The 13,249-nt window shown below is 57.4% G+C and overlaps 2 protein-coding genes across 4 annotated transcripts in view; both read right to left on the bottom strand.

The window, feature by feature from the left end:
- Positions 1 to 379: 379 nt before the first annotated feature.
- Positions 380 to 5,032, bottom strand: LOC119707333. Of its 2 annotated transcripts, none has more exons than XR_005258749.1 (2): positions 1,234 to 2,120; positions 380 to 594 (listed from the first exon to the last, which is right to left on the bottom strand). XR_005258749.1 is itself a non-coding variant. In XM_038152101.1 (2 exons), exons 1-2 carry the CDS (start codon positions 3,503 to 3,505, stop codon positions 518 to 520), a joined length of 1,455 nt encoding a protein of 484 aa, XP_038008029.1. In that variant the 5' UTR covers positions 3,506 to 5,032; the 3' UTR covers positions 380 to 517. The 2 variants fall into 2 exon arrangements, 1 of the variants encoding a protein (XP_038008029.1); XM_038152101.1 differs by lacking the exon at positions 1,234 to 2,120 and adding an exon at positions 2,128 to 5,032.
- A 2,298-nt stretch (positions 5,033 to 7,330) lies between these two features.
- Positions 7,331 to 13,249, bottom strand: part of SSH1 (slingshot protein phosphatase 1) — a 33,854-nt gene continuing 27,935 nt past the window's right edge. Inside the window, exons 14-15 of one of the 2 annotated variants that reach the window (XM_038152520.1) lie at positions 12,226 to 12,820; positions 7,331 to 11,794 (exon numbers count right to left, since the gene is read on the bottom strand). In XM_038152520.1, the coding sequence (XP_038008448.1) occupies positions 10,523 to 11,794; positions 12,226 to 12,820 (1,867 nt within the window). In that variant the 3' untranslated portion in view covers positions 7,331 to 10,522. The remainder of the gene's footprint in view (positions 11,795 to 12,225; positions 12,821 to 13,249) is intronic. The other variant, XM_038152522.1, reaches the window with a different exon arrangement.

The following is a 13,249-nucleotide window of genomic DNA, read 5'->3' as shown; positions in this document are numbered from 1 at the left end:
CTGTGCTCCAATATCGGTGTCAGACACATCCCTCCCAACTCAGCTGGAAGAAAGACATCAAAAAACGAGCTTTTACAGAAAAAAGAAACCTCTAATTTCGAGCTAATCTCTTTCCTCATGTATTTTTCTCCATCATTTGACTGGATTGTGAAATATATTTTCATTTCTTTTCTATTTCTGCAGTGAAAAAGAGGTGGGTCCCAATACCTAATTAAAATGTTGGGCCACCAAATAAACCCAAAGCAATTGCTTGCAACAGATGGGATTTCCTTTGTTGCTGTCTCCGGATGATTAACGAGGAGGAGAGAGACAAGAAAGCAGAACTGAAAAAAAAAAAAAAAAAAAAAAAAGGAAAAAAGGAAAAAAAGAAAAAGCAAGCTGTATTTTATTTACAACATGAATATGCTGGGATTGACAATTCCTATCATCCTGAAAAGCAGGAAAAAAATCAGGCAGGCGGGGAAGAAGCCAGGGCTGGGTGTTGGGTTCCTGGGCACTGATCACAGAGCCTCACTATTCAAGCACTTTGGAATTCTTTTCCCATCTCCTTCTGTTTCTCTCCCTGCTGGCTAGGATCAGGTTGGACCAAAGGTGCTGGAAAAATCAGAGATATAAGAAAGGAAACACATGAGGGTAAATCCAGGTGAGGTGTCTGTATTTGAGATTCGGGAAGGTCAACGTTTAGCCCCGTTTTTAAAACCCCAACAGACTGTCATGGATAGAGGAAAATGGGAAGCTGTTCCTGCTCCTCTTGCTGCTCCAGAGGAAGGCGTCCCTGCCCGTGCAGGGGGTGGAACGAGATGGGCTTTGAGGTCCCTCCCAACCAGAAGGATTCCGTGACTCTGTGGTTTTTTATTGCAACATTTCCACAGTTCAGCGCTGAAATATTGTCTCAACCCTCCCTCCCTGTTTCTTCTGGAGAACAGGGAGGTAAAAATGTGTCAGGAGGGATTGGGCTGCAGCCGGTATTGCCTTGGGGAGGGAGCTGATTCCTTGTATCCCTTCTCACCCCCTTCTTCTGCCAGACCTATCCCATCCACCTGCTCCTTCCATCCCGGGAAGGATGAGCCGATCAGAGATCCCGGTGCCGGTGTGGCTGAGGGGAGCCTCCAGCTCAGCCGTGCCGGTGACACCAGCCGGCTCCCTCTGCAGGGTGTGGGGATGCACACTCAGACACCCCCACCCTGCTCCACGCTCAGCCTGGCAGCGCTTGCAGCGACAAATATCTCCCACCTCTATTTCCTGACATCGTGCAATGTGTCCCCAGCCGCTTCCCGAGAGCACAGCAGCTGTTTGTCATCCCTGCAGGGGTTCTGTCATCCCTGACAAACCGTGCCACCTTCACGCTCCGACTCTGTCGCGACAGTAACCCATCACACCTTTTTTTTTTTAAAGCAAACTCAGTTCAAAGCCACCACAGATTTCCTGTGCCTTAAAACACTTATTTTCCCTTATAAGGAAATGCACAATTGCAGATTGTCACCAACAGAAGATGGGAGTTAAGCAGCGTGGGTCGGGTGGCTCCTTGCAGCGTCCAAACTCTCACACAAACACTCATTTCTATCCTTCCTATTTTTGCAGAACTGCTGTTTTACCAGGAAAATTTCAACACAGTTCACTTCTACATATTTTTTTTTTCAGTGAAAGGGTTTCCAAGTTGATGTCATTCTCCTGAATGGCTTATTCAGTGAAGTCACAGTGCAGGAGAAAAAGAACTTAGAGAAAATAATGCTGCTTTTTTATAGCTAAAATAAAATTACATTGGTTCATCCAGTGCCTGGAGAGGTAGAGGCAAATAATCCCACATGGCAGTGGGAGGATGCATCCTATGGACACTGCTGCACTGTAGCTGCTGTGAGAAGCAGTAAATTGTATTTATTCCTACGCAGGAGTCTGACAAAACAAATCTTTCCCCAAAACAGTTTCGCCGCACGAAGGGCTTTGAACCAACACCTGATTCCCATCCTGCCTCCTCAGGAGACTCCGCGTGCCCTGAGCACATCCCGTCTGCCCCCCGGCTATTCCCGGCAGCTGTTTCCCACCCACGGCAGTGTTCCCTGTGCCCCGCAACTGCGACCTCCGGGACCCCCCAGCCTCGCGGCAGAGCCAGGACCCCTCGCTCCTCACCTTTTTTGGGCGCTGGTGCTGCTGCCGTCCCCTCCGACGCCTTGGGCTTTTCGAAGGCTTTCTTGGCATCGGCAACTTTAAGCACATTCTCATCCTCCTGACTCTGCCTCCCCTTCCGCTCCGGCTCCTCCGAGCCCCCTCCTCCCGCAGTCCTGCCTCCCGGGAGCAGCTCCGTGCCCGCCGCTGCCCGCTGCTCCCTGCCAGCCTTGGCCTCGTCGCCGAGGGGCTCCAGCAGCGCCTCCGTCAGCGCCACAGCCTTGCTCATACTCAGAGCCAGGCTCTCCTTGCTGTGGCTCCTGACAGGGGGGGCCGGGGGGGTTCTTCTCGGGATGTAGGAATCGAGTTCATCAGCTTCACCTCCGAGCTGCTCCCGGCTGTCCGGGAGCTGGCTGCTGCTCTGTCTCGAAAGCTTCCCGGTGTCTCTGGCCACCGAGGGATAATTTGTGACCGCAGGGACCATTCTCTCGAGGCTCTTCACTACCTGCTGGTCTGGCTCGGGCTTCCTGGCCGGATCCTCCTCGCTGGCCTGGCCGTTCTGGCACAGGTCAAGTGTCCCGTCGGGCTGGGGGGCGAAGCTCCGTGCCTGCCTCAGGCTGTCCCTGCTGCTGTCCCTGGGGATGTAGGAGACAGGTGTGCCTGCCTCCGGCTTGCTCTGCAGGATGTAATCCATGAGGATGGCGTTGCGCTCGAAGCTGTCGGACCTGACGGGCACGGTCGGTTTGTTCCCCTCCGAGGGGCCCTTGGGGCTCAGTTTGGTCGCTTGCCTGCCCTCCACGCTGCTTTCCGAGTCCGAGCGGCTCATCTGCCTCCTCAGGACTCTTTCCAAGGAGTTGAGCCTGCTGAGGCTCGGGCTTGCCACCTTCCCATCCCCTGCACAGCCCTCCTGAATCAAGGGTAGCGCGTCCTCTGCCTCTTCCCATTCCTCCTCGGGTTCCGTTTCTGCCTCCTGGATGAGGCGCCGGTACTCGCTCTCCTCCAGCCTGTAGACCACCGGCCTCACCGTCCTGCCCGTGCCCACCCGCCTGGGCACCACCTCCAGCTCGTACACCTTTGGAGGGGCTTCTCCCTCCCGCCCTCTCCTGCACCCTTTGGACACGGGATGCTCTTCCAGGCACAGCTCCCCTGCCGGCCCCCACTGCCCTCTCTGCCCGCTGCTGCTCATCTCTGACCTCTTGGCAGGGCCTGCGGTGTCGCTCCGGAGGTCGGGGCGGTCCCCCCGCTCCCGGCTGTGTCCCAGGCCCTCCTGGCTGAGCTGCAGCAGTGGATAATCCTCACAGGTGCCTGCAGAGTCTCCCCGGGAAGCTGGGCAGCCTCTCCCCCTCGCCTTACTTGTGTCATCCCGTAAATATCCACGGTACTGCCAGGTGGAGGCTTCCATGGCCGGGAGATCTGTCACTATAATTCCTCCTTCCAAATGCTTCGGGACTGGCCAGCCAAGATTTTTCCCACCTTGGGTCTCGGCGGGCTTTCAGCACCGCCTCCTCCTCGCTCTGCTCCGGGAGACGGCGGCACTTGGAAGCGTCGGAGCCTGGGTCATGTGAACCGGCGTTCCTTGGCCTCATGGCCAGCGGAGAGGAACATCCCATTGGCACCACGGAGCCCCTGCTCTGCCACTCCTGACGCCACACCCAGCACGGCTGATGCCACGCTGGTCCCTACCCAAACACATCCCACCTGGATAACTGGAAAAATCCCCTCCAGCTGCTAATTTGCTGGTCCATGGCACTTCACACTCAGGACTTGCTTCCCATCTGCATCCTTCTCCAGGGATTCTCCTCTTTCCCCGACCTACTCCAGCAACAGCTCCCCACAGTCCTGCGCAGCAATCCTGTCTTGCCTCCAACTCTGCAGCTTCCAGAGGGATTTACTGCCAGGCTGTCTGGGCAGGATCACCTCTGCCAGCTCCTTGTGGGCTCCACAGAGAGAAGGAACCCTGCATCCGTGCCCCGGGCACTGCTCCCTCCTCCCTGCCCCGCGCCCGTGGGATGCGGAGCGGCTCCCCCGGTGCTCCTTCCTTGGAAGCAGCACTCAGCCTTGGGCTGCGTCCCAGAGCCTGAGGGAGAGATGCTGCCTGCACAGAGCGCGCGGGGCAGAGCCGGAGCGGCTGGAATGATCTGCGGGAATACGTTATGGAAAAGGGAATTGCTGTGACAGAGACCGGCTGCCCGAGATAAACACGGGAGCCCGACAGCAGCCTGAGACACAACTTTCCCTGCAGAAACTCCAAAACACAACTTATCAAAAATCCCTATTAATGCATCAAGCACTTCTCTAAATAACCCCCCGAGCAGAGCATTGCTCCCTTTGGATAACCCTCCGGATGGCGGTGGAGCCGGAGAGCTGGAGGGCTCTAATCCATTTGTACACAGCTGGGATGCCTGGCATTGCAGTGAGCCGCAGCTCCCAGCCCAGCTCCCAGCCCAGCCGCTGCCCTGTGCTTTGCCTTTTATGGTTCCCCGAGCCGGGAAGCATCCCGAGGCAGGATGCAGGAAAACACCTAGATCATCCCAAAAGAGGTGCCTGCACAGGCACCTCTGCGCTCTCGGGGCTGAGTTACCCCAGCGTCACCCAAAGAGTTGGCAAACAGAGCCTGGCCCCAGCCCAAAGGCATCTCCTGATATTCCACGAAGCTGGAAAATCCCACAGGGCCTCGTCCAGAGACTTCAAGGACCCAGACAACCTCTGAGCACCATAGACACACAGCAGCTGTGTGGGTGACACCTGGACTGTCACAATGCCACTGCCTCATCCTGTGTCCCATGTCAGGAGTGAATCCCGGCCACTGCCGAGGGGAAGGCGTGAGGGATGAGGGTTATCCCAGCCCTTATCGGCCTGGAGCCAGCCAGGCCCCTCGCTGGGACTGTTCTTTATCAGTGCACGTTGCAGAGCTGCTCTGCCCAGACAAAACCCCGTTTGTTTCCACTGGAAGTCTTAAATCCCTGCCGAGGCTGCCCAGAGCAAACACAACCAGTTCCCAGCGGGATCAGGGCTGGTGGCCGGGCTCCTGCTGCTCCTGCCAACACCAGCAGCAGGAGAACCCGGCAGCAGCTGTCCTGACAGGTAGAGAAATGCTGAGCAAGGTGTGCTGGCAGGTGCAGGAGTGAGGAATTTCACAGCCAAGTCACCTCTCCCATGGGATGAACTCACTCAACATTTGCTCTGTGATCCGATCAATAATTCCAGGCGTTACCCTCAAGCCCTCATGACAAAACTAAATTCCTTCGATGCTTCTCACAAACCCTCATGATTTCGTGTGGTATCGTGGTGGTTTGGGCTTGTCCTGTGTGGGGACTGCAGGGTTGGTGTGGAAGGGGCACAACCATGTCCTGGCACCTGCCCTGGGCATTGTGTCCCATGTTCCAGGGAGCTGCTTGGAGCTCTGACACAGCACCAACGTGGTTCTGCTCCTGAACCCTCTGCATAAAAGGAAATGGCAGCTGCTGCAGCGTTGCTGCTGTCCTGTCCTTCAAACAGAGGGAGGAAGAGACTTTTAGGGAATACACACCGAGGCGGGAGCAAACCTGACTGGCAGCACAGCTCGGCCTGTGCCCGCTGCAGGAACCGGCTCCTCTGGCCTTGGCAGCCCTGACTCGCAGCTTCTGCTTAGAAAAATATTTACATTTCCACCTTTCCAGAGGCCAGAGCGGCTGTTCAGCCACAGCCCAGCGGGAACGGACACAGAGGCATCATCCTGGGGCTGCAGGCAGCTGGAGAACCACTGCCAGAGAGCAGCTTCTCCTCTGCCAGCGTGGAAATGCAGCCACAGCCCTCGGAGTCCTTCCTGCAGCTTCTCTGTGCGCTGCAATCAGCCTCGCCCTCCTGCCAAACCTCATCTTTTCACCCAAACCACCATTAGAGTACCTGCTCACCATCCCAACTCCACATGGAACTGGGAAATGCTGCCGGGAGCCATTCTCCCATCAGAGGGTCCTGGAGGAGATGCAGCTCCTCCATGGGGGAGAGACGAGGGGCACAGCCGGACCCTGCACCTTCCCGCCACCCCAGTCCCCAGCCAGGAGGGCACCCGGTGCCAGCTGCCCCTGCCCAGGCAGCTCAGGCATCTCCTCTGGTCGGTGAGGCTATAAATAAACCCTCCCTGCTCGCTGGAGAGAAGTTGTGTTGCTCCAGATGTTGCCTGGTTTTGCCATGGCAACATCACAACAGGATGTAACATTCAGCCGTGAGGAACCGCTCCGAAAAGGACCAATTTCCAATCCTAACATGAGCAAAAAAACAGCCAGGGATTCACCAGCAGCAGCCTGGGCACGCTCCAGCCATTCCACAGTCCCATCTTGTGGTTCCCCATACCCAACTCACACCCACCTCTGGAGCCAGGCTCCGTGGGGAGGCTCTGTCTTCGGGAAGCTGAGCTGAGCAGGGAGCGGTGCCTCTGTCGGCCCAGCCAAGGGACGGGTGAGTTAAATGAGCCAGCAGCAACCACTGCCCCCAAACCCGTGCTGGCTGAGGGACAGGCTGTGCTCCAGGACCTCAAACCACAGCAGGAAGCTGCTCTGCACCTGCCCAGGCCATGCCAGAGCTGCTCCCACACCTGGAGATCCATCCCTCCCCTGGGGATACCCCCAGGTGAAGGAGACCCGAATGCTCCAGACCCACCCCGAGCAGCGCAGGGCAGTGCCCTCGATGGATCGTTTGCAGATGGTTTCCCCAGCCAGGGAGCTGCTGTCCAGTCCCTGCGGGAGCTCCTGGGCTGGCACACCTGGAGCGTGGCTCTGCTGAGGAGAGCGGCACAGGCTGTGCCATCCCACAGCCCACGCTGCTGCGGCACCATCGAGGCCCTGCCCCAGCTGGGATTTTCCAGGCTCAGCAGGGTGCAGGTGTCACTTTTCCACGTGCCACTGCTCCACTGCTGGCATCCTTTCTGGAAGTGAAAGGCTTCTCCTGAACCCAGGCTGGGGTCTCTGAAGAAACCAGGTGGAGAATGACTGATTTCCATCGTGTTTCCCTGGATCCAGCCTTCAGGAGCATCAGAAAACAGCCAGGACTCGAAAATGAGGGAAGCAGAGCCAGGATAGATGGGGAATGATAACACAGGGCAGGCAGTGGCTCCTGGGATATATCCAATTCCTTCTTTTTCTTCCACCCCTTCAGCATCTGTTCCTTCCCCACCTCCAAACAAAGCTACAAAACTCATTTGTAAAAGGAAAAAAAAAAAAAAAAAGTTTATTTGTTTTTCCTCACAAGATGAACATAAAATATCCAGGACATTTTTACAAACAAAAGTAAAAAAAAAGTGCATGATGCATCCCTCCCGCGGGCATACAGTACAAAAATCCTGCAGATTTCCATATAAAATTGGGATAAGAAATACCATGGAATAAAGGAACGTTGTTATGGAGGACAGCAATGCACGGAACAGCTACACGTCACTCACCCCTCCTCAAGGACTGACCGGGACTGTCCCCACCGCTCCGGCCGGGAGCCGGTGACACGGCCGCGACGGGAAGGGCTCCCGGGAGGTCGGGCACTGCTGCCGCACGGAGCGACACCACCTGGACCAGGAATCAGGTGCCGGCTTGTGCATTTCAGGATTTCTGGCAGGACGGGACAGGGTTTGGGTCTGCCGAGCAAAGCGTGGTCGGTGATGGGATGTGTCCCTGCACACCCCGCCCGCGTTCCGGCAGCGATGCATAGATAATGGGATAAATGGGATAAATGGGATAACTGGGATAAATGGGGACACCGGGCAGCCACCGGCACCGCGGCCGTCGCGGAGCCCTTTGGTTCTGCCATGCCCAGAGCAGAGGGAAGCGGTAGCAGGTGAGCAGCGCCGAGCTCGGCGGGGACACGAGGGCAGGACAGGAGGAGGGACGGCCTCACTGCCATCGGAAACACCAAAAGCACCAAAAACTCCCTAGAGAACAGCAAACAGCAGAGTCCAACAGCTCAGCAGATACACAGTGTTTGTAAACTATGAGTAAGGCACTCCATCGTAAGGACACGTACGACACGTGGGGAGGACAAGCACATCAACCTTGTCATGCAACAAACCCGACGGGACGGGGGAGTTTGGCTGCAAGCCCCCGGGAATGGCACAGCGGAGCTTCCGGAGCAGCTCCCACCGAGCCGTGTCCGCAGCCCGAGCACGCAGGGCGGGAGCCCCGAGCCCGGAGAGAAGCCTGGGGCTGATCCAGCCAGAGCCAGGCGGGAGCAGCAGCAGGGGAAGGCGGAGGATGCCGAGCTGAGCCCGGAACGGGCGGGCTGGACGCGGCAGAACTCGGCAGGCACTCGAGAAACAGGAAGGAATCAGATGTTCGCTTGTAGCAGTTCACGGGATTTTCCGAACTCATTCAAAACCGTTCCCAGCACCTTTTCCCTCAGCCAGGCAGCGATGGGAAGGGTCGGCAGCACACAGGGAACAATAACCTGTGGGCGGCCCTGGCGAGCCGAGGGTGACGGTGGAATTGTCGCGGGCAGGGGACACGGAGGTTCCCCAGGTGCTGCTCCGACCCTGCGGCACCCAACAGCCCCGGGGCCTCCCGTCTGCCCCTTCCCAAACAGAATCTGGGTGCAAAGGAGGATAAAGATGATCCAAACACAGGGAATGGATCCGGCCCTGGCTTGTGGGGTTTCATCCTGCCCTGAGCAGGACCCAGCGCTGCCTCAGCCCAAACAAGCAGAAGCTCCTGCAAACTTCCCTCCCAAAGCAGCTTCTGCTCCACAGCGGCTCTCCCGGGTGGAACAAGTGCAAATCTAACTCAGATTCCTTCAGGAGGGACAATTATTCACTGATTGCCTGTCCCTACAATTCCTCACACAAATGAAACATGCAGGAGCTTATGCTTAAGGGGGAAAAGGGAACTCAGGCATTTAGGCCAGGAAAATGCACAGCTCCCTTCCTCAAGACACTGGATTTTCAATCAACACAGTTCAGAGCAGCTGCTGCAGCCTGGCTCTGCCCCACCTCAGAGGGGAGTTGACAGAAAGCCTTTCCCTGGAGATTTTAAAATGTGGGAATATTCCTACTCACAGCCAGGGTGAGCAAATCCACCTCTTTGACCCCCCAAATCTACCCCAAAACATCACCCAAAGGCACAAGGCCTCAGATGGGGTCGGGGGGCACCGAGGTTTGGACACATCCCCTGCTCACTTCCCAAGCTCTTCCCTCTGGACTCGGCGAGGGCTCGCAGGAGCAGCTCTCGGCCAGGCTGGTTGCCAAAAATATTCACAGAAAATGTGAATTCCCTGTGGAATCCAAGCAGCAGCCCTGGCAGGAGGGGGGACACTGGACTGAGAGCACAGACAGCCCCTGGCTGCCCACTCTTCCTCCCACATCCGTCTCTCGGAGCGTGTCCGTGTTTCTATCCGACTGCTCCCTCCAGCAGGGTGCACGTGGCTCTCACAGCCCTGTGAGCTCTGGGACAGGCCCAGCCTGGCTGTGGCACCCCAGCTCCTGATGCCCACCATAAACAACACCCAGGACTCCTCCAGCAGCTCCCCGGGCACAGGGAGCATCCTACAAAACCAACAGCACAAGCACAAAGACACTCTGTCACCTACTGGGGTCCAGGAGAGCCACCCCTCCTCGGCCACCTCATGTCACCCACAGCCCAGTGACAGAGGGTCCCCAGAGCAGCCACGACACTGACACAGCTTCACATCACGAGGGTCCACAGGCAACCACTGGCCAGGCTCTGTCAGCACCGGGACAACACCAACCACAACAGCAAAACACCCCAAGAACACAACACCTGTGACAGCAACAGCCAGGGTGACATCGGGTCACAGCGTCCCCATGGACACAGCTCAGCACTCTGTCACCTCCCAGCCACGGCCCGGGGACACCTCTGTGTCCACACTCCTCCAGGCCTTTACAGCTAAGGGAATTCCTTCAAACAACAGCAAGAACTCTGGAAAAAGCTTTTTGGATAAAAGCCCCAAACAATAAACAAGGACAAAAAGCCAGCGAGAACAGAGGTAGTGTGCGTGTCACCATTTTAAGGATTTTCCACAAGCGCCCTGTTTAAATAGAGACTTGTGCTTGTTCTGTAAAAAAAAAAGTCATGAATAATTATTTTGAGTCTTTGAAACAGAATATTTCAGCATTTTAGATATAGATAGAGATACAAATATCTATCCATAACCACACACAAATCCACATTATTACACTTGGCAAACAGTACTAGGAAGAGTATCCTGCAGGACAACAGGCAAGTCACACACCAAGTCCTCCTCTAAGCCATGCAACACACTGTATTTCCCTTGTGCCCTTCATTGTGACCCATCGTGGCTCTTTCCTCCTCTCTTGGAGCACAAAGAGGGGACGAGGAGGTGGCACCAGATGAGCTGCTGCAAGTCAGATGATAAGACAGCACTGGTGTAATGAATAAACGCTGCAAACCCCCGAAACCCAGCCCCCTCCTCCCCCTGCAAGGCATCAACTTTTGCCCATCCAAAGCGTGTTCTTCAAGTTCCCAGCCAGAGGCTTCAGCCCTGGTTTGGAGGCGCCGTCCGTGCTCCTCGGCAGGGGCTCACAGAGCACGGAGCACTCGCTGGACACGGCCTCCTTGGAGTCCGTGATGGTGGCCACGTCCACGTCGCTCGACAAGTCCTCGGAGGACAGGTTGAGACACCCCAGCTTGGCGAGGGAGTTGGACCTTTTCAGGGGCGAGGACACGGTGAGGCCGGCCAGGCGCAGCCTGGTCTCGATCTCCTGCGTGCGCTGCTTCACCAGCCCGGGCTTGCCCCGCACGCTGTGGATGCTGTCGCTGCTGGAGCTCCGTGTCAGGTTGGAGCTGCGGGAGGACGAGGGGGTGTAGCAGATGGTCTTCAGGAAGTCCTTGGTGAAGCTGCTCGTGTGCTCCAGGCGGCACCCGGCCGGCGTGGAGGTTTTCTGGGAGATGCCCTCCAGGACGCGCCTCGCCCCCAGCTTCTCCACGTCGTTGTCGGCGTCTCCGGGCACCAGCGGGGCCGGTGCCAGGAGAGGCACAAGGCCGGGATGGGCCATCAAGTCCTCGCTTTCCTCCACGATGCTGGAGTCGACCCTGCCCAGGGGGCTGTCCCGGAGCAGCGCCGAGGCCTCGGAGGGGAGGCTCTTGAGGCGCTCCAGCTCTTTGGTGTGCTTCCTGACCAACCCCGCTTTCTGCAGCTGGAGCAGCGACTCCTGGTGCTGCATCAAGTAACTGTTGGCGCTCGGCTTTTCCAAGTCCTTGCTGAACAACAGGTACTTCAGGTCCTTGGTAGGTCTGGGGTCCTTTCTGGCCAGAGACTCTTCCCTCACCGCCTCTGCGTGAAGGAGGCTCCTGTCGCAGTGGGAGTTTCTCCTGGGCAGCAGGGCTTTTTCGGGGGTTTTTGGCGCATCTTTCCCTCTCTCCAGAAGGCCGCAGTGCTGATCCAGCGACCTGCAGGTGCCAACCTCCCCATCCCCGGCTCCTGGTGCCAGAGGGAGCTGAGCCTCGCTGTGTTTAGTTCTGCCTGGCTCCTCGGGGGGTGCCCTGCTGGGCAGGTGCTCCATCAGGTGGGAGTGCAGGTGGGACAGGAGGGGGGGCTGGGTGCAGATGGTGCTGCTGCGCCGCGCGGCGCCGGCACCGAGCCTCTCGCACTGCTCCCCGAAGGAGTCGGGGGCCAGCCCCGCTGAGGAATACATGCAGTCAGTGCAGGACTGGTAGGAAGGCTTCACCTTGCTGAGGATCCCGAACACGGCGTCGTGCTGCAGGAGAGAAAACAGGGACGGATCAACGAGCGCGGAACAGACACCAGCGCAGCCCGCAAGGTGTGGGACGGCCAAAGAGATCTGGAACAAAGCCCATTTCCACCTCAGGCCCTGCAGCAGGAACTAAAGCCACGTGCCTTCCCAGCAGGCAGTGTCTCCAAGGAATACCTACCGTGCCAAGCGAGGGTCATGCAAGCAAGCTGCCCACAGCACTTTACAGGGCACTCACTGGGCACTCTCTGGCATCTACATCCACAGCTCGGGCAAGCAAAGCCCTGGTGAGAAGCGCCTCGAAAGGGGAGAAGCTCATCATGGAATGAAAGGCTTTATCCAAGTCAAATGAAACTGGGCTATGAGGATGAGAAGAGCAGTTTCACTTGCAGCAGAGTCAGCCATGCCAATCACCTCCATCTCACCTCCATACGCACCTCAAAATCCTCTGGGCAACTCCTTTTGCTGTTGTTGTTATTCAAGTTCTCCCTATTGAGCCTGCTCTCCTCCTTGTGCATGGACAAACGCCGCTTCCACTTTTCCATGGGATTTTCCTCCCTGACACCGTCCTCCCCTGGCTCCCCAAGGACCATCCTTCCCTTCCTGGGGCTGAAGTCCAGTTTCTTCTTTGCCTCTTTCTCACAGAAGCCGCCCACCTCTGCCAGCGGCTCCGCTCTCTCCGGGGCCTTCTCCATCTCCAGCAGCCTCCCCTGGGAAGGTGCAGATGGAGGCTGTCCCACCAGGGCGTCCCGCTCCAGCTGCTCCATGTGGAAGAAGCCCTCCCTGTCCCCGGGAATCTTGTTCTCCAGCAGCGTGTCCGAGAGGCGGCGGAAGCAGTAACCGAAGCCCTCGGAGCCGGCTCGGTTGTCCAGGTAGGCGGACTGGGAAGGCATGTCCAGGTCAGCCAGGCGGTTTTCCAGGTCGATGTCCAAGCTCTCCAGTAAGAAGTCTCCCGAGCCCGTGGTGCCGTCGGTGTTCTGGGGCAGGTTGCTCTCTGCCTGCTGCTTCCACAGTTTATTGTGGCGCTGCTTGCTGGGGAGAGGACAAGGACACGAGTGAGTGCCCTGCGGGATGCCCAGTGCCAGGAGCTTCCTTCCATCCCCACAGCCCAGAACCCAGGGGCTGGGCCCAGACCTGAGATCCCACTTGCAAAAATCACCATCAGCATTGGGATTTTTTTTCCCCCACCTGCCCATTCCAGAGCACTTCCCTGAGTGCAGCCATGGTGGGATCAGACTTTGGGAGACCCCTCAAGGCACAGAAGCCCCCTCAGAGCACAACACCCCAAAGTGACCCCTCAGCACGTCCTGTGGCCCAGCTCCTGCTGAACCAGGGACAGAATTCTCTCCTCTGTCCTTAGAAGATAAATGCTACAGCCCTTGCAGTGACAGAGCCCTGGGGCTGGCACAGAACCACGAACGCTTTGCCTCCAGAATGGCCCGAGCTCAGTTCTGCCTCATA

The sequence above is a fragment of the Motacilla alba genome, chromosome 15, assembly GCF_015832195.1.
Source record: "Motacilla alba alba isolate MOTALB_02 chromosome 15, Motacilla_alba_V1.0_pri, whole genome shotgun sequence".
Classification (NCBI taxonomy): domain Eukaryota; kingdom Metazoa; phylum Chordata; class Aves; order Passeriformes; family Motacillidae; genus Motacilla; species Motacilla alba.
The sequence above is the reverse complement of the archived record's forward strand: the minus strand, read 5'-3'. Positions and strand labels throughout refer to the sequence as shown.

Excerpts from the sequence above, each read along its gene's own strand:
- LOC119707333 (XM_038152101.1), bottom strand. The coding sequence starts at position 3,505 with ATGGAAGCCTCCACCTGGCAGTACCGTGGATATTTACGGGATGACACA. Across the intron at positions 595-2,127 it reads AGCACCAGCGCCCAAAAAAG|CACCTTTGGTCCAACCTGAT; the intron begins GTGAGGAGCGAG and ends TGATTTTTCCAG.